The sequence below is a fragment of the Crocodylus siamensis genome, chromosome 4, assembly GCF_052110815.1.
Source record: "Crocodylus siamensis isolate JL-2025a chromosome 4, ASM5211081v1, whole genome shotgun sequence".
Taxonomy (NCBI): Eukaryota; Metazoa; Chordata; order Crocodylia; family Crocodylidae; genus Crocodylus; species Crocodylus siamensis.
In genome coordinates, this window is record NC_143398.1 from 208340518 (window position 1) to 208368305 (window position 27788).

Below are 27788 nucleotides of genomic sequence, written 5' to 3' on the forward strand. Positions count from 1 at the left end.
GGGAAATTTTAATGAGATTGTGTCCCATGAGAGTTTGCCTGTGTAGAAACTGAGTAAGGAACTCAGAAGATTGGGCATAATAGCAAGGTATGTTGTTGAGAGTATGTTGTGAACAGCAGTGTGATGGACTGACTGGTAGTGATGTGGCCCAGGGGTTTTGAAAGGGTAAAAAATAATTGGAGGGCTTGGGATTCTCCTTCCTCACCAATCAGGCCCCGGAGAGTGGGAAGGGCTTGCCCCCCCTGGAGACCATGGCCCAGGTAGAGGAACCAGACCTGAATTAAGACTCACTTCTCCATGTCCCCTGATTGGCCCCTCTGGCCACCTGGAGGGGGGTAAAAGGGGCAGTGCAGCTGACTCGGGGGATGAAACTGGTGAGAGATGACAAAGAAGGAGCTTCAAAGAGCTGGCAAGAGCTGGGCTAATGGGGTAGGAGCAGTTGCCCCAGAAGAGCCTGAGGGAGCAGGATCTGCAGGCGGCGATTGGGCTCTTGGCAGCACGGCGTGTGGCTGGCAGGAGAGGCTCCCCGCTGGGCTCCAGGATCCCCAGTGAGACGCTGGGCAGCATGGCATGTGGCTGACCCGGGAGGCTCCCAGCTCAGTTTCTGGTTCCTTCAGCAAGAGGTTGGGTGGCTTGATGTGACACATGGGCTCCCAGAAGGTCAAAATCCCTAGTAGCCTAGAGCACTCTAGCACTGCCTACCCTGTGGGAGATTTGAGTTCAAGTCCTGGCTGGGTCAGTTAGGGGTGAATGACATGACAGGGTGGAAAGATCCTTGTCAGAGGGGATGGGGAAGCTTTCCCAGGTCCCTATAGCTGTTTGTTATTTGCACCTCATATTTTGTCAGGCAGTATGTTCTGTTGTGTCTGTTTGCACCTCATATTTTGTCGAACCTGTCTTTTTGTTAACTGAATGCATATGCCTTTGAATGTGAATGCCTAACCTTTATCGAATCCCCATTCCACTGGGGTACTGTAGTGTCCTCTATACACCCTGGTTTATATATATTATGTTCCCACCACTGTTTCCCTCATTAAAAGGTGTATGATTTAGGCCCCATTGGTGACCTGTCTCTGCTCTTTAGGGGAAGGAGGATCCCTATGCCTCCCACAGCGCTTTTGCACCTGCTCTGATCCCTTCAATTGGAGAGGGGGTACATCTTGGAGTACCCCCTGGGTTACAGTAGGCATAAAGAACCTGAGTGTGTCACATACCTTCTCCCATGGAAAATATCTGTGAAAGGCTGTAAACAGCATCGCATCCTATGATCAGTTACATGTACCTGACTACTTGAAACACCCAGTGAGTATGGCCATAAGTCCTTGAAAACTGAAGTTCCATAATGCCTGCAGCCATCCTGGAAATCACAGGCTGTCCAATGCTTCCTTTCAGTTCCAGGCTTCCCATACCAGCTATGAAATCCTAGCTTCATAAAGTCATTGGGATTTTTGCCATTGACTTGATAGGGCCGGGATTTCAACCCAGGTGCATGACTTGCTCTCTCACTGTATTCCCTATATAACCCTGTCTGTGCTTTGGTCTTTCTCTGTTGCTACTTCCATCCAGCTATGTTCTTATCATCATGGTACTGGAGATCCCCGCACGCAAGAAGTCAAATATACTTCTGGCATTATTTACTTAAAATGAGTTTTCTTGCATGTCAGGACTATAGTCTGGGGAAGTGATGCATACATATGATGCCTAGCTCTGGTTGGGAGAGTGTTCCATCCTACTCATGATCACAGGCCAACATTTGGGCAGTGTACTGTACTCCAGCAGATACCTTGTGTTGGCATCCTTGCACAATGATTTCACAATATAGAAGTACACTGCTGCTGCATTTGCACAAGCAACTCCCTATTTGTTCAGACAGATCCCCTCTTTACTCTGTAGAAGAAGGAAATATGTAGATCAACTTTTGTAGAAATAGATAGCTTTTCCGATTATATTTACTTTTCTTTCACACAGGATATTTCACCTTCACAGTGACAAATATCCTCCTAAACTAAAATGATTATAGGTTGAATAATTTCACAACATTTTAGGAAAAGCAGATATAAAAAAATACAAAAGATAATTTTGTAAAGTGCTTTTTTATTATGCATTGTCAACAGTTAAATGATGAATTGTCATTTCATGCAAATTAGAATAATGTTAAGAGAGAAAAAAAAACCCATTCTATTTCATACATATGTTAAAGATAAAAAGTGCTAAATCTGCTTAAAACTGTGCAGTTTTAATGAAACTGAAAAGCTGGCTCACTTAAAATACTTTTTAAATATTTTACTAAACCAACAACTTTCTTTTAACTGCTCCATTTCTTGTATCTTGAATAGTTTCCCTCTTCTCCCTGCAGTTTTCTTAATACTATTTCCTTTCTACTTTTACACACCTGGTTTTCTGTCATGCAACCCAGTGCACAGTAAACATTTCAAAGCTCTGAAGGAACATAATTTTTTCAAGAAGACAGCAAAATGAGAAGTGGAATATCCACATTATTTGCCAATTGATAGTGGCCCCTATTCAGTAATCATGCCATTTCAAACTGAGCATTTAATGATATCACTAGGAAAAAAAACCCTCTTCTATTATCAGCTAACAAAATAAATGTACATAATATGTCATGGAGCAACAGCTCATTTACTTACTTACAATAATAACAATACATGAAAAAAATAGTTGTAGAAATAATTTTCCTAGTTTTTGTGCACACCAGGTGCTTTATCTCTTAGTTCATTACAAATGTTGATTTGATGTGTGTATTAGAATGAACATCATATTCTGAGATATTACTTTCAGTATATGGAATTGTAGAAATATAAATCATTTGCATCTGAACTGAGGAAAAAATCCTTCATTTTCTGCCTTTCTACTGACTTAGACGTAATTAAAGGAATAAAGTAAAAGTACTGGTGATATGCAATACAAATACAAATCTTCATTTACAGTGTGGATATTAAGTTGTTGAAGAAATGTTAATAGAATAGCTATATTAAAGAAATGCCTAATCTATTAATTTTAGACAGAATAACATTTTACCCCATACATTATAAGTGAGAAACAACTTTAGCTAATCATTTTAGTTTTATTCATTTTCATCATAGCATCTGTTTCTTTTAATTTGCTCTTCTATAGTGAGCTGCTTAGACTTGGCTTTATCTCCTTGAGAAGACAGGACAGCTATACATTTTGAACTCAGTAAATCTAAACTTGTGCCTGTGGCATTCTCTGACACTTCTATTATTTCAGCTTCTTGACAGATAGTAATATCATTCAGGTCTGTAGCATAATCTCCATATTCTTTTGAATATGGCCTGGGAGTGTTTTTAATTATGTCTACAGAATTTAACAGACCACAGTCTAAACGCATATCATCTTTTTCAGGAAAGGAAGGTGTTTTTACAGTATCAGATAAAAGAGTATTTAAATGCTTGCCATGTTTTGGTTCTTCCCCATTACTTAGCAACTCAGTATCAAAAGGGAATGTTATTTTGGTGGTCTCCTTTAAAACTAAATTGCTGGTGCAAGATTTTTGACAAATGGCGTCTTTATTAAATTGAACAAGACAATCTGAGGTATCTTTATCTTTGGAATTCTGCTCATCAAGTGAAACAGATACAACATCTTTAGAGTCTTTCTCTTGAAATTCAGATATGTCAAGTAGTTCTGCATTTCTAGGCTGATTTTCTATCTTTTCAAATGCATATTCAAACTCAGTGCAATTTGCATGGTTAAATTTTGTTATTGGTTTAGACATAGCTGAGAAAGATGTTTCCTGCCTGCAAATGCTGAGATGTGGAAAAGTTGTATAATAGTTATTATTATTATTCAAATTGATCTCTTTATGATTCCCTAGTACTGGCTGATCATCAGTATTAGTAACCTGTAAAACTTCTACACCTTCAGTTTCATTAATTTTTTCATTTGGTTTCTTTTCAGGACTCTGCACAACCACATTATCACTTTCATTAACAACCTTCCCACTTCTCTCTTTATTCTCTGATCCTTTTGTTTCATTCATCTTATCTTGTACATTCTTATTTTCCTGATCTTTTTCTTTATTGCTTGCTTCATTTATCTTTGCTGCATTGATATTTGTAGCTGCCTCCCTCTCAGACACAGAGCTAAAAGATGCTGGTTGCTTTTGTTGTGGGTCAACGCTGTCATCTTTCTTTTGTTCTTCTTTCTGCCTGAGATCACTACAGGTTTTTTCTATGTATGGTGCCTTGTTATTGCCCAGAGATATATTTGTGTGTATACTACAGACTTCTTCAAAAGCATCTGGGGGCCACTTTGGTTTATTCACTTTAAACTCATCTTCAATAGAAAATGTTTTTTTGGGTGACGCATCACCTTTGGAAGGAGGCCAGGTAATTTTTAATTTACCTCTTTCTGCAGTTTTTTTCAAATTGTCCTCCAAAGTTTCAGGATACACATAATTGGTACATGAAGCTACATCTGGATCAATCTGAGCACTGAGTTTAGCTTGAATAGGAGTGTCTTTACTGGGATTTACTTCTTCAGCATAAACATTACCCACTGAGCTACTTTGGTCTTTGGAATTCCATAATTCTTTATGTTGCTTGTGTCCAAAACCTTCATCATAATTTCCTTTAGATTTGAAAAGTTGCTTAAAATGGGGTTTGCAGTATATTTGTCCATGGAGAGATGCATAATTTCCCAAGCTGCCAAATTGAAGACAATTTATCAGATTCATAAATCATAAATGTACCAAGAACATTCAATTGTAGGTGACATTTTAAGTATCTATAAATTACAGTATCTGTAAATATCTTTATACATACTTTAGCAAAAAAAGAGAAAATTTTATTTGAGATGTGGTTCTGACCAGATAAAAAAGCTTAAATAATTATAAATGTATTTAGTGTAAATTTCCATAAGTTCTGAAAGTCTGAATAGTAGTTTGATGGTGAAATCAAACCTTAATAATGTTTTAAAAATGAGTGTAAATGGATGATTTCCAACAGCAATAGCAACAATTTTGTAAGGTTTAATCTGTCTATTATAAACTACTGGCTGCAAAAAGGAATGATCTACAATTCTTAATGTTTTTTTTTAATTTAATGTTCATAAGAGTTGCAAGTTTATTTGACATCCTTGGGGACTGAAGTCATTTCCTTTCCTACAGAATAGATAGAAAACATGCAGTACAGTGCAAGTTTCTGTATGCTACTCTACTAATGCTTAGGATATTTACTTAATGACATGATTTACTCATATTGGGTATGTCTGTATGTGTACAGTACACTAATTTACTGTGTAGTAACGTCACCATCTACACATGCATGGCAACTGAGTTGGTGTAGACTAATTTACTGTGCTGGAGTAAATTACTGCATGTAAATGTATGTGTAGACAGTGATGTCAGGGTTAGTTTAGTCCATCTCAAATTGCACTGGATTTTCTTGAGTTGCACCAATTGCACATGTAGACATGCCCTTTCATGTTTACTTAGTCCTGACAGGAAAATTCTGACTAAGTTCAGAGGTCTAGGAGAAAGCCCACTGTTCTCCCCTCCTTGATAACAACACGTATACCACAACTTTCAATCAAGAACTACAAAACACTTTATAAAAATGGATAATTGTAGCATCATTTCATTTGACATATTGGGAAAAGTGAAGCACACACTGTTTATCCAAGGGCACAGACCAGGGCAGTAGAAGAACCCGGGTCACTTGCCTTCCTAACCACTGCTTTCTTTATGCATTGGAGAAAAACAAGTAAATTTGCCACTTGTGACATTTGCAGATTTTCTATGAATACGTTTATAGTTCCTTCTTACCTTAGCTTACTGCTGCAGTGGTGACATCGGAAACAAGATTTATGAAAAATCTGCTTGTCGGCAATTAGGCATTCCATTGGATAAGCTTTCTTTTGACAAAGTGCGCATACTTCCTTTTCCTGAAGTTGCAGTTTCTAAAAGCAGTTTTTAGAAGGCATATATCAATCTTCAACCATGACTTAAAATATATTTCTAACAGGTATTATCTTATTATAGTACATGCTCAAATTGTTTTGTTATGAGGAAAGCAGCAATACTGTTTTTTCTTAGTTTATCCATGAAGTGGTATCTAATCTACCAACCTCAAGGCTCAAGTTCAATTCAGCTAGTACTAATATGTTGAAAGCCCAAGACTGCTTGCCTTTGTCAGGTGAGTTAATTCATTAATTTAAATGAAACTGTTCACTTCAGTTAACCAAGCATATTTTGGCTCTTTATATGTAACAACATTTGTTTCTTAAAGTTCAGTAGTATAATAAAAGGTAAATTAATTAAGTTGAACTGAATATGTCTATACAGAAACTCTCTCTGATTCTCCAGTGTGAGTTAGATATGTAAGCCATGGGTGAATGTTTGAAATTCAGATTAGAAAGCTTTGTTTAATTATACCAGAAGCAAATCAAGAACCTCTGTTACTGCATTAACCTGCAAACTATACTTATACATGTTGCAAATATGATAGGCACATAATTATTTGTACTTTTTAGAGTTTTCATTACAAGCCAGGTATTTTATTAAATTAATTCATAAGACAGAATTAGCTACAACAGTGATATAGCTAATTATATGAAATCCTTGCTTTTATGTAGGATAATTAATTGTAAGGGAAACTAGTTATATTGCAAAGTACAAAAAGAAAGATTATTTCACAGAGATGAAGGGCAAGAGGAAAGAGAGATAATAGACAATTTGCTGTGCTTAGTCAAATCTACACTTCTGTTCTGTCTTGATTTATGACTTGCTATAAAGTCAGTACTAGCAGGCAAATACAAATAATATATATAACACCACCCTATGGTCAAAATTCTCTATCAGTGGAAATGGGACATACTCCATTAATGTCTATTGAGTAGTATGCTTTTACACCAGCAGAGAATTTGGATCACAGTGGGGTTATATACATTATTTGTATTTGCCTGCTAGTACTGATTTTATAGCAAGTCATAAATCAAGACAGAACAGCAGCATAAATTTCCTGTACAATTGTAGTTACTACATATCTCCACTACCTATGACAAGAGCGCTGCAAAATAGTCTAGAAGAAGTGAAAAATCTTCAAGAATTGGCTGAGGCTTAAATGAAGCAAAACATCTTGCATTAATTAATGTTGGTCATGATATAAAGCATTTTTGGAGATGAGTCTGGATTTAGTTTAAAATTTAGATTTAGCTTTCCATGACTAATCTAGATATAATGAACTACAGCAAACACTCATTTTGTTTACTTTTCTTAAAATGGATAGGTGCACAAAAGGCACAGGGAGACACAGGCCTTCTGCACGTTGAAAGGATCTCAAAGATGGGTCAAGGTGCTTTGATCAGACAGTGAAGAGGGGATGTGCCCCCAAAACACTAGCTCACTGAAGCATTGTAGTTGGACAACAAGGCACTAATAGTCTGCCTCAAAAAGACAATAAGCAGTAAAGCAGAAGAAGACATGTCAAGGAGATGAATGTTGCAGAACAATCTATTGTGTAAGAATATCATACTGTGGTGCTCCTTGCAAATTTATCCCTAGCAACTCCAAGGTGCATGCACTTGTACTGGCACAAATTTGTGCTGCTGCTTTATGTCCCATTGCATGTCCCTGCATGCGTGCTTCAGTGTGAACCAAATCATCTCAGATAGGAGTAGGGGAGGCTGAGGCCAGCACCTGTGCTTGCCTCAACAGTACTACCTGGTGTCCTGGTGCAGCAGAGGCTCAGATCCAGCATCACAGAGCCTGGCTGGCAGCCAAAGCATTGGTCTGGATAGCCAGCCCTGGGTTTTTTTCAGCACATGCTACCAGATGCATGGTCAGCAACACTTTTTTCCCAAGAGTTTGTTGGGTATTTTGCTACCAAGATTTTCACAAACTGCTTTGTGGTGCCACAAGCTACGCATGGGGAACATGAAAACATGGGCTACACTGCAAATTTGGGGGCACCACAAACCAGACACTCCTGCATATGTGGCCCCACCCCCAGAACCAAATTTAAGCCACATGCTTATACTGAGAAAAGATCACCCATGTGAGCCATCCTACTGAAGACAGCCAACTGCTTACCAGTAAGCTCTTAAGGTTCATTTAAAGTATGACTATTATTGCGCTATTACTGTTAATTTAGGAAAGAGCTTCTCATCAGGAACCAAGTATTAAGCATTTCCTATTGATACAAAGAGCTTAACACAAACACATTGCTGAGGTGTTTTGCTGGATCAGAGTTCACCATACTGGTGAACAAGTTAAGGGGCTGTGACTTGGATGACTGCACAGTCCGGTGGGTGGAGAATTGGCTGGAGGGTCGCACCCAGAGAGTCGTGGTGGATGGGTTGGTTTCGACCTGGAGGGGTGTGGGCAGTGGGGTCCCGCAGGGCTCGGTCCTTGGACCGATACTCTTTAATGTCTTCATCAGCGACTTGGACGAGGGGGTGAAATGTACTCTGTCCAAGTTTGCAGATGACACTAAGCTATGGGGCGAAGTGGACACGCCGGAGGGCAGGGAGCAGCTGCAAGCAGACCTGGACAGGTTAGACAAGTGGGCAGAAAACAACAGAATGCAGTTCAACAAGGAGAAATGCAAAGTGCTGCATCTAGGGAGGAAAAATGTCCAGCACACCTACAGCCTAGGAAATGACCTGCTGGGTGGCACGGAAGTGGAAAGGGATCTTGGAGTCCTAGTGGACTCCAAGATGAACATGAGTCGGCAGTGTGACGAAACCATCAGAAAAGCCAATGGCACTTTATCATGCATCAGCAGATGCATGACAAATAGGTCCAAGGAGGTGATACTTCCCCTCTATCGGGCGCTGGTCAGGCCGCAGCTGGAGTACTGCGTGCAATTCTGGGCACTGCACTTCACGAAGGATGCAGATAATCTGGAGAGGGTCCAGAGAAGGGCCACTCGTATGGTTAAGGGCCTGCAGGCCAAGCCCTACGAGGAGAGACTAGAGAAACTGGACCTTTTCAGCCTCCGCAAGAGAAGGTTGAGAGGCGACCTGGTGGCTGCCTATAAGTTCATCAGGGGGGCACAGAAGGGAATTGGTGAGTATTTTTTCACCAAGGCCCCCCCGGGGGTTACAAGAAATAATGGCCACAAGCTAGAAGAGAGCAGATTTAGATTGGATATTAGGAGGAACTTCTTCACAGTTTGAGTGGCCAAGGTCTGGAACGGGCTCCCAAGGGAGGTGGTGCTCTCCCCTACCCTGGGGGTCTTCAAGAGGAGGCTAGATGTGTATCTAGCTGGGGTAATGTAGGCCCAGCACTCTTTCCTGCTTATGCAGGGGGTCGGACTCGATGACCTATTGAGGTCCCTTCCGACCCTAGCATCTATGAATCTATGAATCTATGAGGGGACTAGGAGGCCAATCTAATACTCAACTGCTCTTCCCGTCTCTGCCATGGCACATGTGGATGGACTCACTTGCGAGCATGTACACTGGTAGCACTCCTTGGTGAAGGAAGTAGAGCCTCCTTCCCAGAAGCAGTCTACTCGCTTTTGATGATGCCTGAAGAACTGTTGTTCACATTGCCATGCTCAAAACCCACAGTTCACCCTGTTGCATTTAGCATTATATTGCAAATTCTCTTTTGTATCCTGAGTAAAGTAGTTCCCTGCCTTGTATATTTTATGTCTTTTTCCATCATCAGGTGCAATCACAGACTCTTTTCTACTATTCCTCTTCCTTTACTTGTCCTCCTTCTCATCTGGCCTACATCAAATTTCTTCATTCCTGCTTTTATATAGTTGATATATATTATTGGGGGAGCTAGTAGTAACTTATAATTAGACTGTTATATATATATTTGTGTGTGTGAAAAATATATATGCCCATTATGAAAGATTTTTAGAACTTTCTCTTTAAGAAGCTTTCATGCCTTGGTACTAATTGGCAGGCATTAGACTTCAGGGTACAAGAAGCTGAAATAATTTCAGCTTTTGAGGAAATAAGTTACATAATGTTCAGTTCTTAAGCCTATCAGAATAATGGTTGACCTTAAATATTCTGAGACCTCACTCCTACAGCTAACAAAGCAGGAATGGCAGCAATACACACTTAACTGGGGATACCTAGAAGCTACCAGGTCAATTACAGGGGCCACATGCTAGAACTGCATTTCAAAAATGGTATGGTATTTATATTGCTAAATATCATGCTTGAAAGTTAGGAGACGTCAGGTTTATAGTAGCTAATTCAAACAATTCTTTCTTATTATCCATGGACATTGTAATTCATGTGTTGATGGCAGTCTACACACGGCAGTGCAGAGCTCAGTGGGGCTATACTGCTTTTCCAGGAAGTGGGTAAAATTGAAGTGACTGGTTCTCATTAATGACATTCTCACATACTTTATTTTTTCAACAGAATACCCTTCTCATTTAGTGCACAGAACATATGCACAAAAGAGACAAAAGCAAGGTTGCACAGGCAGTTGTAAAGTTGTTTTCCCTAACTTTCAAGTACTTCATATTTTTCAAGTACTTCATATTGCAATGAAATTACCATTCATTTAACATGATTTTTGTATGTAATATATAGGCAGTGTAAAGGTAATTTCAGTTAAGAAATGTTCAGGGTGTAAAACTGCTGAACAAAAGCTTTTGCATGAAATTCTATGAAAAATTTCTACAATTGTGTATGTGCCTAATTAAAGCCACCCTAAACAAAGGTCAGTATGTTTAAGTACAAGTCCTATGCATTAGCACATTTTAAATGGACACATTTAAAATTTGAAAGTTGTTTTCTCATCACCAATATGCTGTACTACATGCAAACACAACTGCCATTTACTTTTATCTCAGTTAAAAGCATGGTGTTGGCTATTTATCAGGTATATGGATTAGCATTTCTGAAATGCAGAATTTATGTTGTTTTAATTTTTATGTAAATATATAAATATATATATATAAATATATATGTTAGGCTGCTAATTCAAATGCAATATTTACCTTGGCAAAAAGGCCTCACAACCCAATATATCAGTATTTGTTAGTCACACATTCGGCACATCACTTAAAGCAGATGCCTTTGGAAAAGAAAATGATAAAAGACAGCTGACAGAAAAAGAGAGACAGACAGCAAAAATTAAGAAAAGCTTGTTAATTTTATGTTACCTTATCCTGTGACTATAAACACAGTATTCATTAATTGCATGACACACTGACATTGATTAGGATCGCTAAATGGGTTCTCCACACTTCGCATGCTTATTTACCACTGAAAAATTCTGCTTCTTGGTGAAAGCTACTTCTCACTTCAGTTTCAGAAGTATCTGAGACTCTGTATCCAAGACTTTTAAACACCCTCTCACTTTCCTGCCATGTCTTCTGAAAATTTCTTAGTAGTTCTTCTGGTGAATCAGCAGCAGAAATATCCAAAATGTGTCCTGAGATTACATCTTCATATGTTGGAGGTGCATGCTTGAAACCAAATCCTGACTGTATATCATCAACACTTTGTGATGTGGAGGCAGCAGCCCTAGATTCAGTGCCTGTGTTTGCAAATGCATCCTGACCAGAAGATTGTTCATCATGAGACTTTGTTTCTATGCACACAACAGGTTCAAATGAGCACTCCTTATCTTCACGTTGCCTTTGTTCATAAGATGTGTTTTGCTTTGAGTCCCTGAGCTGCCAGCAAGGAGAATTTTGTAAGCCATCTTTTTGCTTTTGAGTCTTCACAGACTTCAGATCATATTCATCCTTGCTAAATATGTGCCTGCCTGCCTTTACTTTACTGTTCATTTCGCTATTTTCAAAAAATCTTTCCTTTGATTTTATATCAAATACTGAGTTGTCTTCAATGTTCTTTAAGAACATATCCATTTCCTCCTCACTTTCATTGCCTAATCTTTCAGTTATTGTAATTGGCTGGGTTTTTGTATGTATCACTCTCTCAGATGCCTCAAACCTATGAATAAGCCCTGACTGATCAACCTTAGGACCCTCAATTTTTTGTGTAACTGAGATTGCATCTAAGCTTTCAGTACGGGGCTGTAAGCATTCTGGAATGTTTACTGGCTTTTGGTGCCTGTGGGTCCTGCTTCTCTCTGCTTTTTTATCCTCTTCACGTGCTGCTTTTTCACTCTTTACTGTACCAGCAGTTACTTGAGTTACAGGTATAGTTGCTGAGGATAAAGTCTCTGCAGCATGAGTTTCAATCTTAAGTTGTCGGCGAAGAGTTGCAGGAGATTTAACTATTTCTGACCTTTTTTCAACAACTGGAATTGGTGTCACTGACCAGTACCGTGTTGCTCCTTGAGATAACTTTGCTGTGGTGTCTTTCAGTTTGGCGGCTTGTTCACAGTGGCTTCTTGGAGAAGAGGGAGCAGAAGCCGGCCTTTGAATTCTAGAGTTCGGTGTTGCAGATCTGCGAAGTGGTGGAGGAACTGGGTTAGTTTCCTTTTGGGTGGGAGATGAGGAGGGCGAGTCCTTAAGAGGAGAGTCTGTCCGCCTAGATGCAATTGTTATGTAAGTAGGAGATGGCGATCGCATTCTTAGTGCTGGAGAAGAAATTCGGAACTCTGTCTGTCTGATTCCATTAGACTGCTGTTTAATTTCATGATGCACTGTTTCTTCTTTGATAATATCTTTCATTTTATGTGTATCTTTTCTATTGGAGCCAAAGCTGATTTTTGCTATTTTCTGGGATGGGCCCCCAGAGCTGACAGAGTCATGTCTGGATTTCACTTGGTTTGTGGTCAACATAGCAGTCTGGATTGTATCTTCACAGGAGGTGAGCATTTTGACTGCATGCTCTTTAATATCTGATAGCTCTACTTTTAGCTTTTCTAAATTATTTTCCAGCATAATATGAACTATGTTTTTCTTTCTTTCTTGGTCTATTAGCCATATTGGGATAATACTTAAAAATGTCTGAAATGTTTTCATGCCATTTTTATTTGGCTCATCTTCCAACTGTTTCACTCTAGACAAAACTTGCTGCAGTTCTTCCCTTTTTCTCAAGAATTCTAATATATCAGCTGCACATTTTTCATCAACTGGCTGTGATACTTTTGGTGAAGAAGAAAATGAAGATTTGTTCTGTGTAATCTCTTGTTTTGGATCTATTGTCTTCAGAAAAGCTTGTTTTACTTGCGTGTCCTTGTCTGTGATGCATTCTTTTTCTTGCAGACTATTATACTGGTGGGACAATTCTTTATTCTGGAAGTTACTTTCAGAAACGCACACATTCTTTTCCTCTACAATTTGGGTCTGTGAGTCATGATGTGCATCAGCTACCTTGTGTTGGATCACTTTCTCTGCTGATTTATTTCTAAACTGCTCTTGTTTTTTCTGAATTGTTACTTTGTCTTCTTCTGGCCAAGTTAGTATCTTGCCCTGATTTATTTCTTTAGTCAGTGAGACCTTCTCATGCCTGGCTTTTCCTTTTTCTGTTCCTATCTCATCAATTAAGTTTTGTTTCACTTGACTGAAATCTTTCTTCCTTACTGTTTGCATGTTCTCCATGTGCTTTAAAGGTGTTTTTTCTGTCAGCACCTTCTCATCAGCACGCGTCTGGTGATATTGCTTTGCAGTACTCTGTTTTTTCCCAATGACAGTGCTTATGTCTTCTCTCTGCTTTTCCTGATTTTGTTGTTTGAGAACATTTTGAACATTAATTTTCTGTTGTTTTTCATGCACCCTAGCATCTTTCTGTGTTTCATGTAAGCTTTGATCTACAATGGGGAGCTTGATGGTTTTAACTTTGAAAGTAGGGGAGATGATTTTATTTTTGGACATGTGCAACTGCTCCACATTCTCCAGCTGCTCTGTCTTATGCAAAGCATGTTCTTGATGGATTTGTTCCATTTGACAAGATAAATTATGTTTCATAAGATCCTTTGAACCTTGCAGTTCTTTTTTCCTAATATGATCTTCTGCTGTGGTTTCTAAAATGTTTTGAAGCTGCTCAGCAGCTGATGATACTACTAATGATGCAGATAGTTGTTTATCAACTTGAGATCCCGTTGCTTGTAAATTGACTTGAAAGTCAGAATCAGAGGGCATCACTTGCTGTGGAGTTAGAGAGGGCATTGAACCTTGTGAAGCAGTTTGATCCTGCTTGTTTGATTTTTGTAATGGCACATGATTTTCTGGCTCTGTTTGAATTGGACTTCCCTGTGCCTCGTTGTTTGTTCTGGCAGTCCCATGACACAAGCTTTTGGCTTGCATTTTTTCCATCTCTTCCCTTTGCTGTTTGTATTTTTCTTCAGCAATCATTAAAGGGGTTTTAAATTTCCGGATGTAAGGTTTAGGTTGTGTTTGTGTCGGCTCAGATGGAAGGGAAGGTGATTTTGTAAGTGGAAAAGCCACTCTTTTCCCAGTGGGTGGTGATTCTTGTGGAATTTGGGGTGGTGGATTAATCCCTTCTGTAATGGGGGAGGGCTTTTTTCCCTCTCCTGTTCTTGCATGAGTTGATTTCTGTCTCTGCTTTTGGTTGACAATAGTCACCAGGGATTCAGACACTTCGCTTTCTTCCACTGTTTTGGTAATATTAATTTCTGTGCCTTTCTGAGGAACAGTGGTTTCAGGTTTTGGAGGTATTTTAGACTTGTTAGCTGCTAGCCTCTTAGATGGTTCCATTTGCAGACATTTCTTTGAGGAGGGAACCTCAGGTGCTTTACTTGATGCTTCAGCATTAGCAGGAGGCTGCGCTGAGGAAGGTGGTGACTTCTCTGGGTATCTGGGGAAATATTCTTTCTTTTGCTTTGGCTGAACTGTAGGAGGAATTGTGAGAGGAGGTGGGGGTGGTGGGAGAGAGAGACTAGGCAGAAATTCATTTACCAATTTGTCATCTAGTGGTGGTGGTGGTGGAGGAGGAGGAGGAAAGTGGTCAAATTCAGCTTTGGTTTTGTCCATAATTGTGTGTGACAGTGTATCAGATGGCATCATTAAAGGAGGAGGAGGAGGTAGAGGAAATTCCAGTTCAGAAGATGTGACTGAAGGTGGTGGCGGCGGAGGAGGAGGTGGTGGAGGGGGTAGGGAATCTATTTCTGGCAAATCTTTCTCCGTAACATTCTTGGCGGGATTTAAAGGTTTGTTTACCGAACACTGGAAGTCTGATTTAGTAGCTTCTGTTTTAGTCTTCTGTTGATGAGCATTGCTCTTTTTCTTCTTTTCAGTTTCTGTATATTTATTGTGCATTTCATGTCCAACTTTTACTTTTTGTTTGATTTTTATATTTGGCTCTGCTGTCATGGAAACTACATCTTGCACTGGCTGAACACTCATTTCATTCTCTCCAAAACCCTCCTTAAACTTCTGAGCTTGGTTTGTTTCTTTCTTTGCCGCTTGTTTTGAATGGCCAGTCACTTTAGAAATCCCGCTGGCAGCCACGTTGATTGGTTGTTGTCTGGCTCTGGCTTTGGAGGTATATACTTCTGTTGATATTTTTGCCTTTCCTCTTCTCTCTGTATTGTTTATGTTGAAAAAATCATTATCTTCATGCTCATTACATGGATTCTGTTTCTTTTCTGCTATGTGTTCAGTAAACTGAACTGTGCTGCAGCTATGATCCTCCTTCAAAGCTCTGCACACCTCTGATTTCTCTGTTCTCACTTCCCTCTTAACTTTAGCATTAAAAGCAGACTGACTGGTCACATGTTGATCAATAAGAAGTTTTGCTTCTTTTTTTGTATTGCTTTGGACTTGAATTTTATCCTTGGAATCATCTACTTTTTTGATGACTCTCTGTTGTAAATTAGGTAAGCTCCTTAGAAATGTTTTATCAGTATCTAGAGATTCAGTGCTCCACTCTTGATTTAAAGGGATCTTCCTAGTACCTTTTAAACCCCTGGACACAGTCTCATCTTCAGCATGCTTTCCTTCATGATATTCATGGAGAGATTTAACAGTCTTTTGTAGATTTTGTGTTACATTAACTTGGTTTTTGGCTAATATTTGAGAAGGCTCAGAAAGTGTCTGCTTGGTGCTTTTTATGTCTTTATACTCACTTCCTTGATGCTTTACAATTTTCTCTTCTGCAGAGGCTTCTAGCTGGTTTTGTCCATCAGTCTGAATATCGCTGCTGATTACACATTCTTTGTCTATGCGCTTGAGGGACTGCTGAGCTTCTTTTAAAGATCTTAATGTTGATTCAAGGTCACCTTGAACAACCGCTTCTTTCAGAACTTTATTTTTTGTGTTTATTGCTTTTTCAAGGGATTCAATTGTCCGCTTAATATCACCAGGGATGACATCAGGCTTTTCTGTTTCTTTCAGTTGGTAGGATGATTCTTTAAGAGACCTTAGTATTGCCAGGATATCAGCTTTTATAACTTCTTCCTTTTCTGTAACTGTTGTCTGATTTATAGCTTGGCTGAGTGAATGTAAAGCTGCCTTCAAATCACCTTTTATAATTTCTTCTTTGTGCACATGGCAAGATGTATTTTCTGGCTCTGTCATAAAAATTTTAACTGTATTAGACACATCTCCAGGGACAATGTCAGTTTCATTAACTGTACGTTGAACTGGAAGCTTCTGTTTCTTCAGTAACAGCTTCGTACCTTCCACATCACCACCAATTACTTCTTCTTCCTCTTCTTGTTTCTTGGTTGTGAATGTTTCATTTGACTCAGTCTGAAACATTTTTAGATAATCCAGAGCTCCAGCTTCTATGCAGGTTGTGAAAAACTGAACATTTCCCCTCTCTGATTCATCTATTTTAGCTCTTTCTGATATTTCATTATTCATGGTAGAAGACAGAAGTTTGTGAATAGTACGTTTCACATCACCACCTATCACTTCATCATGATGGATTTTATTGCCATCCTTTTTGTGAAGGAGAGAATAGACTGTCATGTTAATATCGCCTCTCTCATTTTCCTGAATTAAAATTCCTCGTTTTACAGAACTATCCTCACTAAACAGGTTTTTTATAGCTTCCTGTATATCACCTCTCACTATCTCTTCTTTTTCAACAAGAACATCTGTCGATCTGTTCAGTAATTGAGCTTTGGTCAAATTGACATTGCCCTTTTCATCTTCATTTACTGTAATTTCTCTTTTGACAGTGCTCCTTTTGGACAGCAGGTTCATCATTATGTTGTCTAGATCCCCTTTAATAATCTCTTCCTTTTGTATTTCAGGTGGCTCTTGATTCATTAGTTTATATTTTGCCATTCGGACATCTCCGATTTCATCTGCCTCAAGGATAATTCCATGAGACTCCACAACTTTGTGAGAGTAAAGTTCTTTTAGAGTTTCTGTGATACTTTTTCCTATAATTTCTTCCTTTTCAACCTTGCTTTCATTAAATTCATGGAAAGGTGTTGTTTCAAAAAGCCATGTTGTCGTCTTTACGTCTGACGGTGGAATTTCTTCCTTTGTTATTTTTATTTCACTTTCTTCAGATTCCTTAATGGAATCTAAAGGCTGGTTCTCAAAAAGCCACACTGCCTGCTGAACATCACCTTCTTGTACATCTTCCTTTCTGACTGTCTTAATGTCCTTATACTCTGACCCCTCTCCTCTAAGCTCATCTAGAGTGTGCGTTTCAAATAACCAAGTGGAAGTTTTAACGTTGCCCTGTTGAATTTCATTGACACTAACTGTTCTTACATATGTGTCTTTCTTGAGCCCCTGAGATTCAAATAATTGCTTGCTGACCTTCACATCACCACCCTGGACAGCATCAATAGTAGGCACAATTAATTTTTCATCTTCTGAAATTTTGTCCAGTTGTTGGGTCTCAAATTTGTATCTGACAGAGCTCACATCTCCTTTTTGAATATCTTCTTGAGTGACAGCTTTAATAACATACACATCGTCTGATTCATTAATAGAGTCTAGAGGTTTTGTTTCAAACAGCCACCTAGTCCCACGTACATCTCCATGGATCACTTCTTCCTTCTTAACTGTTGTCACTTCATGGTAATACCCTTCTTTGTCTTGAATTGCATACAGTGGCTGGGTTTCAAACAGCATTCTGTAGTTTTTCACATCTCCCTTTGTTATTTCTTCAACACTAATGGTTTTCTCTGTGTTGATGTCTACAGATTCATCTTTAATCTGGTCCAAAGAAAAAGTCTCAAAAATAAAGCAGCCCTTTCTCACATTTCCACCCTGTATATCTGTAACAGTTCTGAATAATATGCCGTCTTCTTGGTTTTCCTTTATAGTATCAATAGACTGGTTTTCAAAAAGCCATCGACAATGTAAAACATTTCCTTTCTGTATATCTTCCTCCTGTATATTTTTAATTTTTTCCAGAACTTCCTCTGAACTATAATTTATGGAATCTAGTGACTGGTTTTCAAATTTATACTTCATAGTGGAAACATCACCGGGCTGGACATCAATTTCCACTACTCTCTTGAATTCCTTTTCTCCTTCTCCTTGTATATTATCTAAATTTTCTGTCTCAAACAGGAAGCATGCTGTACGAACATCACTTCCTTGAATTTCCTCCTGACTCACAGTGTGCGGTTTTACTGTTGTTTCTGATTCATCTTTTATTGCATCAAGCGGCTGTGTTTCAAAGAGCCAAGTGCAGGTTTTGACATCTCCTTTATGAATTTCTTCACTGTCAGTCACTACCTGAACTTTATCATATAATGATTCCATTGGCTGCGTTTCAAATAGCCATCTACACATTTTTACATCTCCTTTAACAATATTTGTAGTCTGCTCTGTATTACTTTCTTCATCTTCTAGATCGCTAAAATATTTAATAGAATCAAGAGGCTGCGTTTCAAACAACCATTTTGCTGTTTTTACATCACCTGACTGCACTTCTTGTGAAGATATTCCTTTGATAATCTGGACTTTTTTAACGCTTTCATCAAATTGGTCAAGAGGTCTTGTTTCAAATAGCCATCTGTAGCTTTTTACATCTCCTCTTAAAATTTCTTCTTGTCGAATTGTTTTAACTTCATGATATTTTCCAAAACTATCTTGAATTGCATATAATGGAGTTGTTTCAAAAAGAACTTTATTTAACTTTACAGCACCTCTTTCTATGCCTTCTATGTTAATTTTATGGGATTCATCGTACTTACTTAAACCACTTGATTCAAATATATTTTTGCAGCTGCTTACATCTCCCTTGTCAATTTCTTCAAGTTTTACTGTTCTTACAAATTCCTTCTTTCCTTCTCTAATTTGTTCAAGAGGTTTTGTTTCAAAAATCCACTTCTGATGCTTCACATCACCTTTTTCTTCTTCAGTGGTAACCACTTTCTGAAGTTTCCCAACATCTGGACTATCCTTTATTGCATCCATTGGTAGCGTTTCAAATAAATGTTTGGTAGTATGTACATCACCTCCTATTATTTCTTCAGGTGGCAGGTGAGTTGTGTTGTCATTATCTTTTAGGGTATCAAGTGGCTGATTTTCAAAAATCCAGCGCTTCCTACAGACATCAGCTCCTAGAATAGTTTCCTTCTTACTGACAGTGACTTCTGAGTCCTCTTTGATAGAATCCAAAGCCTGGGTTTCAAATAACCATTTTGCCTTGTGAACACCACCTTTGATGTTTTCCTCCATAGAGATTCCACAGACAACTTTAATTTCCAGAGGATCTTTGTTAATCATGTCTAAGGGCTGCGTATCAAACATCCAGCGTGCTGTTCTGACATCACCTTTTTCAATGTCCTCTCGGTGAACAGTTTTAATCTCCAGCATTTGACCCAAGTTATCTCTAATAACATACATTGGTTGAGTTTCGAAATGCTTTATGGTTCTCTTCACATCTCCTTTAATTTCTTTAAGTTCGGATCTCAATTGCAGAAAGTTAATTTCATCCACTGAATACAACTGACCAATTTTATCCAAATTTAGGGATTCAAATATATACTTTACAGTTTTCACATCACCACCAGTAATGTCTTTAACACAAGTTTCATCTGTTTCTTGTTCCTTGTCATGATGGATTTTATTCATAGAATCCAAAGGCTGAGTTTCAAACATCCATGTTGCTGTGCGGACATCTCCTCTAGCTAACTCAGGAATTTTGTCTGCATTTTCTGCAGAATCTGAAGAATGTGAACCCAGTGCATCAATAGGTTGTGTTTCAAACATCCAGGTTGTATACTTAACATCTCCACCCGCAATGATTTCTTGATCTGCAATGCTTTTAATATTGTTTGGGTCTGGAGATTCATCTTTGATTGAATCCAGAGGCTGGTTCTCAAAGATCCATCTCATGGACTGAACTTCTCCTTTTAGAATTTCATCCCACTCTAGGTATTCTCTCTCTGGGCTCATACACTTTTGAGGGCTATTACGACTATTTTCAAAGACATATCTAGCTTGTTGTACATCTCTTGATACTGAATTCCCTGTTTCCAGCTCAGAAGATACAATATGAGAAATTTCACGTAAATAATCTTTTTCTAAATTCTTTCTTACTTCTGGGTGAATATGTTTGTATAAACGTTTTAATTCATATAAATTTCTCTGCTTTGAATACAAATCTTTGGGGATTGTGAGCTTTGTTGGAGAGGTGAATAATTCAGGGGACTGGGAAAACTCTCTCATATCTGATGGAGCTTGTAGCATGGCTGCAGGAGGAGGAGGTAACTCTTCTCTGCTTCCGCTTTTAGAGGACTTGGTGTGAACTGTAGGAGAAGCAGCACTCCCATGCTTTGTTTCTCTTGTCACAGAAGTTTCACGTATTTTATTTGCTGAAGCACTGGCTGTAGAAGAAGAACTAACTGCAGAAGGCCATGCAATTTCTTGATATTCATTTTCAATCTTTAGGGGACAAAATTGATATTTTATTTAACAAACACATTTTTCAGCCCAAAGTTTTATTGATCCCATTCAAAGGATTAGTTCTCCAAGGTGCTGAGCAAGGACATTGCAATTACAGGTTAAGAGACCCAACACCTTCAGATGTTTTTCAGAGCCTCATATAATTAAAACTAATTCTAATATAAGCGTAATGTATAAAAGGTAAGATACAGTAATTTTGCAGCATTGGGTTCTCTGCTGCAACCAATGCAGATTTGATATACTGCACATAACACACAATTCAGCAGCAGTTTATACTGATTTCAGTTTAAATGGAATTAACATTATCTGCATTTATCTCTGAACTAATGTGTCAACCAAAAATTTTGGAGAGAGAGATGATCACAGAAATTATATTTTTTTATCAGAGTAAAAGATAAAAAGGAGATTGCATGCAGCAAGAGAAGACAGAGGAAAACCAAAAAGATTTTTTAAAGCTTTGCTTTTAACTGTATTCATCTCCTAATACAAATGTTTGTTAGATTATTTAATGCAATTTATGCTATTTTGTATTTATTGTTCACATGTTTTCCAAGGCCTCTGTCTTCCCACCACTTCCATGATACATTACACTGAGATTCAGACCAACTATCTGACCAAAATATGAGCATGCTAAGATTTGAGCGCTTGCAGAATAGAGTAGCATTTCAGTGTTATACTGAATTCTAACATTTCTAGTTTGCATGGACAGAGATTACTCTTATTAATAAATACAGACCTTAATCTGCTTTGCAGGTGTTGCAGTCTCTCTGTCAGCCTTTTCTTGGGCTGTCCTTTCAAACTGTTCTTTTAAAACCTGTGTTGAAATCTTTGAAATCTCTTCGTCCACAGCTGCATTGACTACTGCAATGAAAATAAAAATAAAAGAGTTTTTCTATGTCCACCTTATTAAAAATGTCTTTATCAATGAATTATAAAAAGTTATTACACTAGACCAATTCACATTACATTAGACCAATCCAGCCTTGCACTGCTAGGAGAGCTATTCAGTCATTGCACAGAGAACCACGAGTAATTGCCGAGTGCTGCATTATCCATGGTCTGTCAGGACCAGAGTTGTTGGATATTGCAGAAACAGTATTTAAGGCCATTTGTTCATATTCTGTGGAGCTGTCCAGGTGAACTGTAGTTAAACGTTTGCACAACTGAGTTGTTGCTTGCCAAAATGTGAGGAGGATTGTTATTCTTCATAGTTGTGATACATTACAGCAGAGGTCAGCAACCTGTGGGCCAGATCCAGCTTTGAAGAGATTTTTATCAAGCTCACTAAGCATGCCAAAAATGATAGTCACAGCATTTGCAGGGTTAGGCCTGGGGATGGGGGAATGAAGGGGTTCCCTTTTACTCTGACTTCTCCTGAAAGCTTCCTCCCCTGGGGTGCCCCTGGGACTAGGTCTTCGGACTGAACCTCGTGGGCCAACAGACCCCTTTGTTGTTTGTGCGTTATTACTGTAACTGAAGAAAGCAACTGTGTGCCTCCGCTTCAAAGCGTGAGTAAAATAAACCACCTTTGTTAAACCACTACACCTGGGTACTTCTCAGACTCCAAAGCCGCTAATCCCACCTGTCCGTGCCAATAGCCACCACCCGGCCAATCCACCGTGACCGCGACCCCGAGCTTGGCTTGCCAGCTCTGCCGGGTTCATCGCGACACCCTGGCGTGCTCGTGGTTGACGTTCCAGCTCCGGCTACCTCCCTGCACTGCTACTCCCACTGCAGCCAAGAAGGCAGCAGCTTGCTTTGGGATAAAACCTTGTTAATGAAAGGTTGTTAATTGTTACAGAAAGGTTGCTGACTCCTGCATTAGAGTGCTTAATCATGTGCTTCAGTCCATCCTGTTTAGCAAAACACTTCAGGAGGTCCTTAGATCTAATCACATGCTTCTTAAATGTCATGGGAGTCAATGTTCAGCATTTTGCTGCACAGAGATGGACTGTGCAGTTGGAACTGATGTTTTCATGTTCATGTATGACCAGTGATAATTTTGTGTGAGCAAGTGGATATGCTATTTGTTATTTGTTACTCTTTATACTTATGCTTAATATCTTCCCAACTTTCTTACCTGTTTCATCAATATGTTGAGCAAAATTAGAAGCTCTCACTGTTTCATGGGTAGCTTTTTCAAGATGAGAAACCTGGGTACAAAAATTTAACTTTAAATCAAGATTAGCATATGTGAGAGTTTCCCACCAAAGTTTTATGAAGGAAAAATGTGAATGAAACCACGACTAATTAACACATTGAAGCAATTCTTATAAAACACCTCTTTCCCCTCAATGACTCCCTACCACTAAATGAGGTAACTATCAACAGAACATCAAGATCTTGTTTAAGTAGTAATAGAGTTAAGATGCAAATATGTAGTCTCAAAATCAGCATCTTTGTGTAATTGCCCAGTGACACAGTTAATTGATACAGTTACCTCTTCTGTTTGAAAGGCCTCCAGCTGAGATTCTTTGGAGGTCACTTCATTTTGTTCAGTTTCTTTGCTGCTGCTTGATACTTTGAGCTGACTCCTACTTGTCATTTCCTAAGGACAAATAAAAGTAATTTCACATTAACAACTTAACGGTAAACTAAAAACCTCATATTTGTCTATAGATGCTTTTTACTAATAAATTATAATGTGAAAGGCAGTGTTTTAAAAAACAGGATTTTTCACCCCGTGAAGGATAGCATATGTGAATAAGATCTGCAACAAAACTTAAGACAGACCTTGTTATATAATAGATGATAGACACATTGCAATGTCATTATTGCAGTGCCATCTCAGCTTTTGATTTGTATGTGTTGAAATCTGTGCGGATAAGTACAAAATACAAAGTAAAGAAAGGAGAAGGAGAACATCAGCAGCTCATTCTTGTTTTAATGAAGATGCTTCAACACAGCCACCAACTTCTCCTGTCTATTAGCAGGACTGAGCTAAAGGAACTTCATAAACATGATTTTGCCTTTGTAAAAGAAATGATGTCCAAATCATAGTATGTGTATTGCAGTCATTTGCATGTGCAAAAAAGGAGTTTGCTTATGAAAAATGGAAGCTGGATTGGGATTTTTACAAGTCATCTGTAGCATGTTGTTTTTGTTCTTTATAGAAGAGCCTATGAAATATCCGTGCTGCTTTTGTACATTAAAAGAGATATAATTGTGCTGTAACAGGCTGAATTTTGAGTCTGTGTTCTAGACGTGCCGAATATGTGGTTGCCTAAGAGCCCTGCCACCCCTTGGGAAAATGGCTGTCACTTGAACTGCATGAAATTTTCCATGTGTCCATCATCTTAGGCCTCCCCACCCCGCCTCCCCAGGCAAAAGTAAAAGTTGGCACTTAAGCTGTATTCTATATAGCTACGTAATCTAATTTCTATGGTTCTTGTGATGGTGCTATCTTTGTTCAGTTTCAGCTCAAATTCTGCTGTGGACTTGCTTTTTGACCTAGGGCAAATCACTTGCCTATCAGTAAAATGGAGATTGTGTTTATCAGTCTCCTTAAACCGCTTTGGGACATACTTCTTAGAAACATTCCAAATTAGTCCAAAATAGTATCAGTACAAATTAATTTGTCCAGGTTTGTTAATGCTATGAGATATGGAAATGATAAAGTGTTTTACCCATTTGTTAGTGTCAAATAGGCAGCTCTCTTTGGTAAGAGCGAGGCTCACTTATGTTCTCATGCAGAATATGAACTTTCAGTTAAAAAACTAAGAGGTGTTCTAGGCCTGTAAAGAACCTCCAAAATTTTCAGTGCATGAAAGTAGAAAGCATGTGTTTCTGGGGTTGTATATATAGAGCCTGAAGCAATGGAAAAAACTCAATTTTCTACATACCAAATGCTGGCACCTGCTTTCAGTGTAGCTAGAAGAGTAATAAACCACAGGAAAAGAAATTTCTCTCTCCACATGCATACCCTCAGCCATCCTATGACACTGGAGCTTCCAGGGCTTTTTTTTGCCTGAGGACTGGTTTGCTTTATATGGTTTGCACAAAAAAGAGTATGTCTGGTGAATCTATGTAGTGGAAGTTGTACTAGTTTGTTCCTATATACCTGCTATAAAGTGGGATGCCAGGCACCTCAGACTCTATGGCATGCATCCCCTTCATGGCCAGTGTGCATCCTATTGAACCTCTATGCAGTAAAGTTCTTTGCTTGGACTACAATAAAAACACCAGTATCAAGCAGAATAAATCCGGCTACTGACCCACTGGATAATATAGTTGGTCATTAAACCTGAGATTGATACTATTTCCTGCCAAGCTTGAATCTTTAGAGTGCATGCAGGGCTTGGGGTAGGCAAGAGAGGGACATGATATAAACTTGCATATGTTCCAGACTTAATTTGCAACAGTTATAGAGTCTTCAGAGTTAATGCCCCACAAAGATAAATGAGGCAACTCTCAAACACTTGGGGAACTGCCACTCCATCTGTGATTATATTTTATATATATTCATACACATACATGCTTCTGCACAGAGCAGACCTGAGCAGGGTGCATGGCCTGGGGCAAATCAGAAGGTGCCGCCACCATTGGCAGCAGCGGAATCAGGTTGGAGGGTAGCGAGTGGCTGGACGTGGAGCAATTTGCTCCACTCAGTTCTGTACCACCGTTGCTCTGCCCCGCTCTGTGGGGCCCCCTGAAGCACAGGAGCTGGGGCGGTTGCTCCAGTTCGCCCCCGTCCTAGGGATGGCCTGCTTCTGCATTCAGGTAAAGATGTGTTAGATACGTAAGTTAAGACCTCATTACTTAGAAGCTCATTTATAAGACACAAAGTATGTTGATGTTTGTTATTATACATTCTTTCAATGGTTGAAGTGTATTAAAAAGGAATATAATTAGGCTTAATGTATGCAGGAATCATATCTAATCTGAACTCCATTGCATCTTTATTGATCTACAGTTTGTATCTTTTTATGAAGAAGCTACTATATTGCTAAGGATATAGCAGCCATAGCTACCCAGTGTATAGCTACCAATGCCTTAGGTGGCATAAACATTAAAGAGCAAATTTTGACTGTGTACTTATGTGGCCATTCACTGGGGGAAGTGGGTGGGAGAGTCTGAAGACAGAGAACCCCCTGCCCTTGTACAACTTAGATAAGAGTTGTTTGAAATCACATTTGTCAGGACAAAAGTCTGCTATAGGAGCAACAGTTTTTCAGTCAAAAAAGCAGTAGAGAATAGGGTAAACCATGGCTGAATTCCTAATCAGCTGCGCACAGTGATGCTGGTGGAGTTTACCCCTTAAAGGGCACGACCACTGTGTGTGCTCCACACGCACACTATATAAAGCACTCTGTGGAATGCCATTTGAGGCTCCACACGGGGGAATATTGCTCTGTATTGCCCCCACTACATGACTGTAGCTAAGTGTCACAATCTAACCCTAGTATGTTTACACTCCTTAGTACATTTACCCTCTGCTGCTCCCCCACGCCCACCACAGAAAGGATGTAGACAAACAGGAGAGAGTCCATCAGAGGGCAAAAAAAAATGGTTAGAGGGCTGGGGCATGAGGAGAGGCTGAGGGAATGGATTTATTTAGTCTGGAGAACAGAAGACTGAGGCAGGATTTAATAGCAGCCTTCAACTACCTGAAGGGGGGTTTCAGAGAAGATGGAGTAAAGTGTTCTCAGTTGTGGCAGATGACAGGAGAAGCAGCAATGGTCTTGATTCTTACAAGGGTCAGCTGGCATAAATATTTCCTATTCTATTTTAAATTATTAAACTGCATGATACAGGATATACCATTTGTGTCTGAAAAAAATGAATGTCATAATGTTCACAGTTCATTATGACTGTGAAGCTTTCAGCTCATAAAAGTGTGAAGATCACAATTTCTGTTCTTTTATGTATAAATATTCTATGCACACCTAGTTTTCAAAGGCAAAATCCAAGTTCTATAAAAGCATATGAGGTAATTTAGGGGTAGGACATATGACATGAGCAAAATTAGAACAAACAAAGATTTGACTTCAAAGGTGACTTTTTTTCTTTGCCTAATTCAATGTTTAAATAATAATTTAAATCATATTACATAAGGAAGCTGCTAAGTACACTACAGGCATACCTCGGCGATATTGCGGGTTCGGTTCCAGACCACCGCAATAAAGCGAGTATCGCAATAAAGCGAGTCACACGAATTCTTTGGTTTCCCAGTGCATATAAAAGTTATGTTTACACTATACTGTAGTCTATTAAGTGTGCAATAGCATTATGTCTAAAAAAACAATTATCTTAGCTAGATCTTCTGGATAACTTGCTGCAGCTTCTACATCAGTACTTGCTGCTTCACTTTGCACTTTTATGTTATGGAGATGGCTTCTTTCCTTAAACCTCATGAACCAACTTCTGCTAGCTTCAAACTTTTCTTCTGCAGCTTCCTCACCTCTCTCAGCCTTCACAGAATTGAAGAGAGTTAGGGCCTTGCTCTGGATTAGGCTTTGGCTTAAGGGAATGTTGTGGCGGTTTGATCTTCTATCCAGACCACTAAAACTTTCTCCATATCAGCAATAAGGCTGTTTCACATTCTTATCATTCGTGTGTTCACTGGAATAGCACTTTTAATTTCCTTCAAGAACATTTCCTTTGCATTCACAACTTGGCTGTTTGGCGCAAGAGGCCTAGCTTTCGGCCTGTCTCGGCTTTTGACATGCCTTCCTCCCTAAGCTTAATCATTTCTAGCTTTTGATTTAAAGTGAGAGACGTGCGACTCTTCCTTTCACTTGAACACTTAGAGGCCATTGTAGGGTTATTAATTGGCCTAATTTCAATATTGTTGTGTCTCAGGGAATAGGGAGGCCCGAGAAGAGGGAGAGAGACGGGGGAACGGCCGGTCGGTGAAGCAGTCAGAACACACACGACATTTAACGATTAAGTTCGCCGTCTTATATGGGCGTGGTTCGTGGTGCCCCAAAACAAGTACAATAGTAACATCAAAGATCACAGATCACCATAACAAATATAATAATAAAGAAAAAGTTTGAAATATTGTGAGAATTACCAAAATGTGACACAGAGACACAATTACCAAATGTGACACAGAGAAGTGAG

General features: G+C 39.0%; 1 protein-coding gene across 4 annotated transcripts in view; it reads right to left on the reverse strand.

Annotated features, from left to right (window-relative positions):
* Window positions 1–4547: 4547 nt before the first annotated feature.
* XIRP2 (xin actin binding repeat containing 2) overlaps window positions 4548–27788 on the reverse strand; it is a 204940-nt gene continuing 181699 nt past the window's right edge. For all 4 annotated transcript variants that reach the window (XM_090045563.1, XM_090045559.1, XM_090045560.1 and 1 more), the window contains 6 exons: window positions 23164–23271; window positions 22804–22876; window positions 21460–21584; window positions 11222–20702; window positions 5807–5940; window positions 4548–4685 (listed from right to left, as the gene is read on the reverse strand). In XM_090045563.1, the coding sequence (XP_089901689.1) occupies window positions 5846–5940; window positions 11222–20702; window positions 21460–21584; window positions 22804–22876; window positions 23164–23271 (9882 nt within the window). In that variant the 3' untranslated portion in view covers window positions 4548–4685; window positions 5807–5845. The remainder of the gene's footprint in view (window positions 4686–5806; window positions 5941–11221; window positions 20703–21459; window positions 21585–22803; window positions 22877–23163; window positions 23272–27788) is intronic.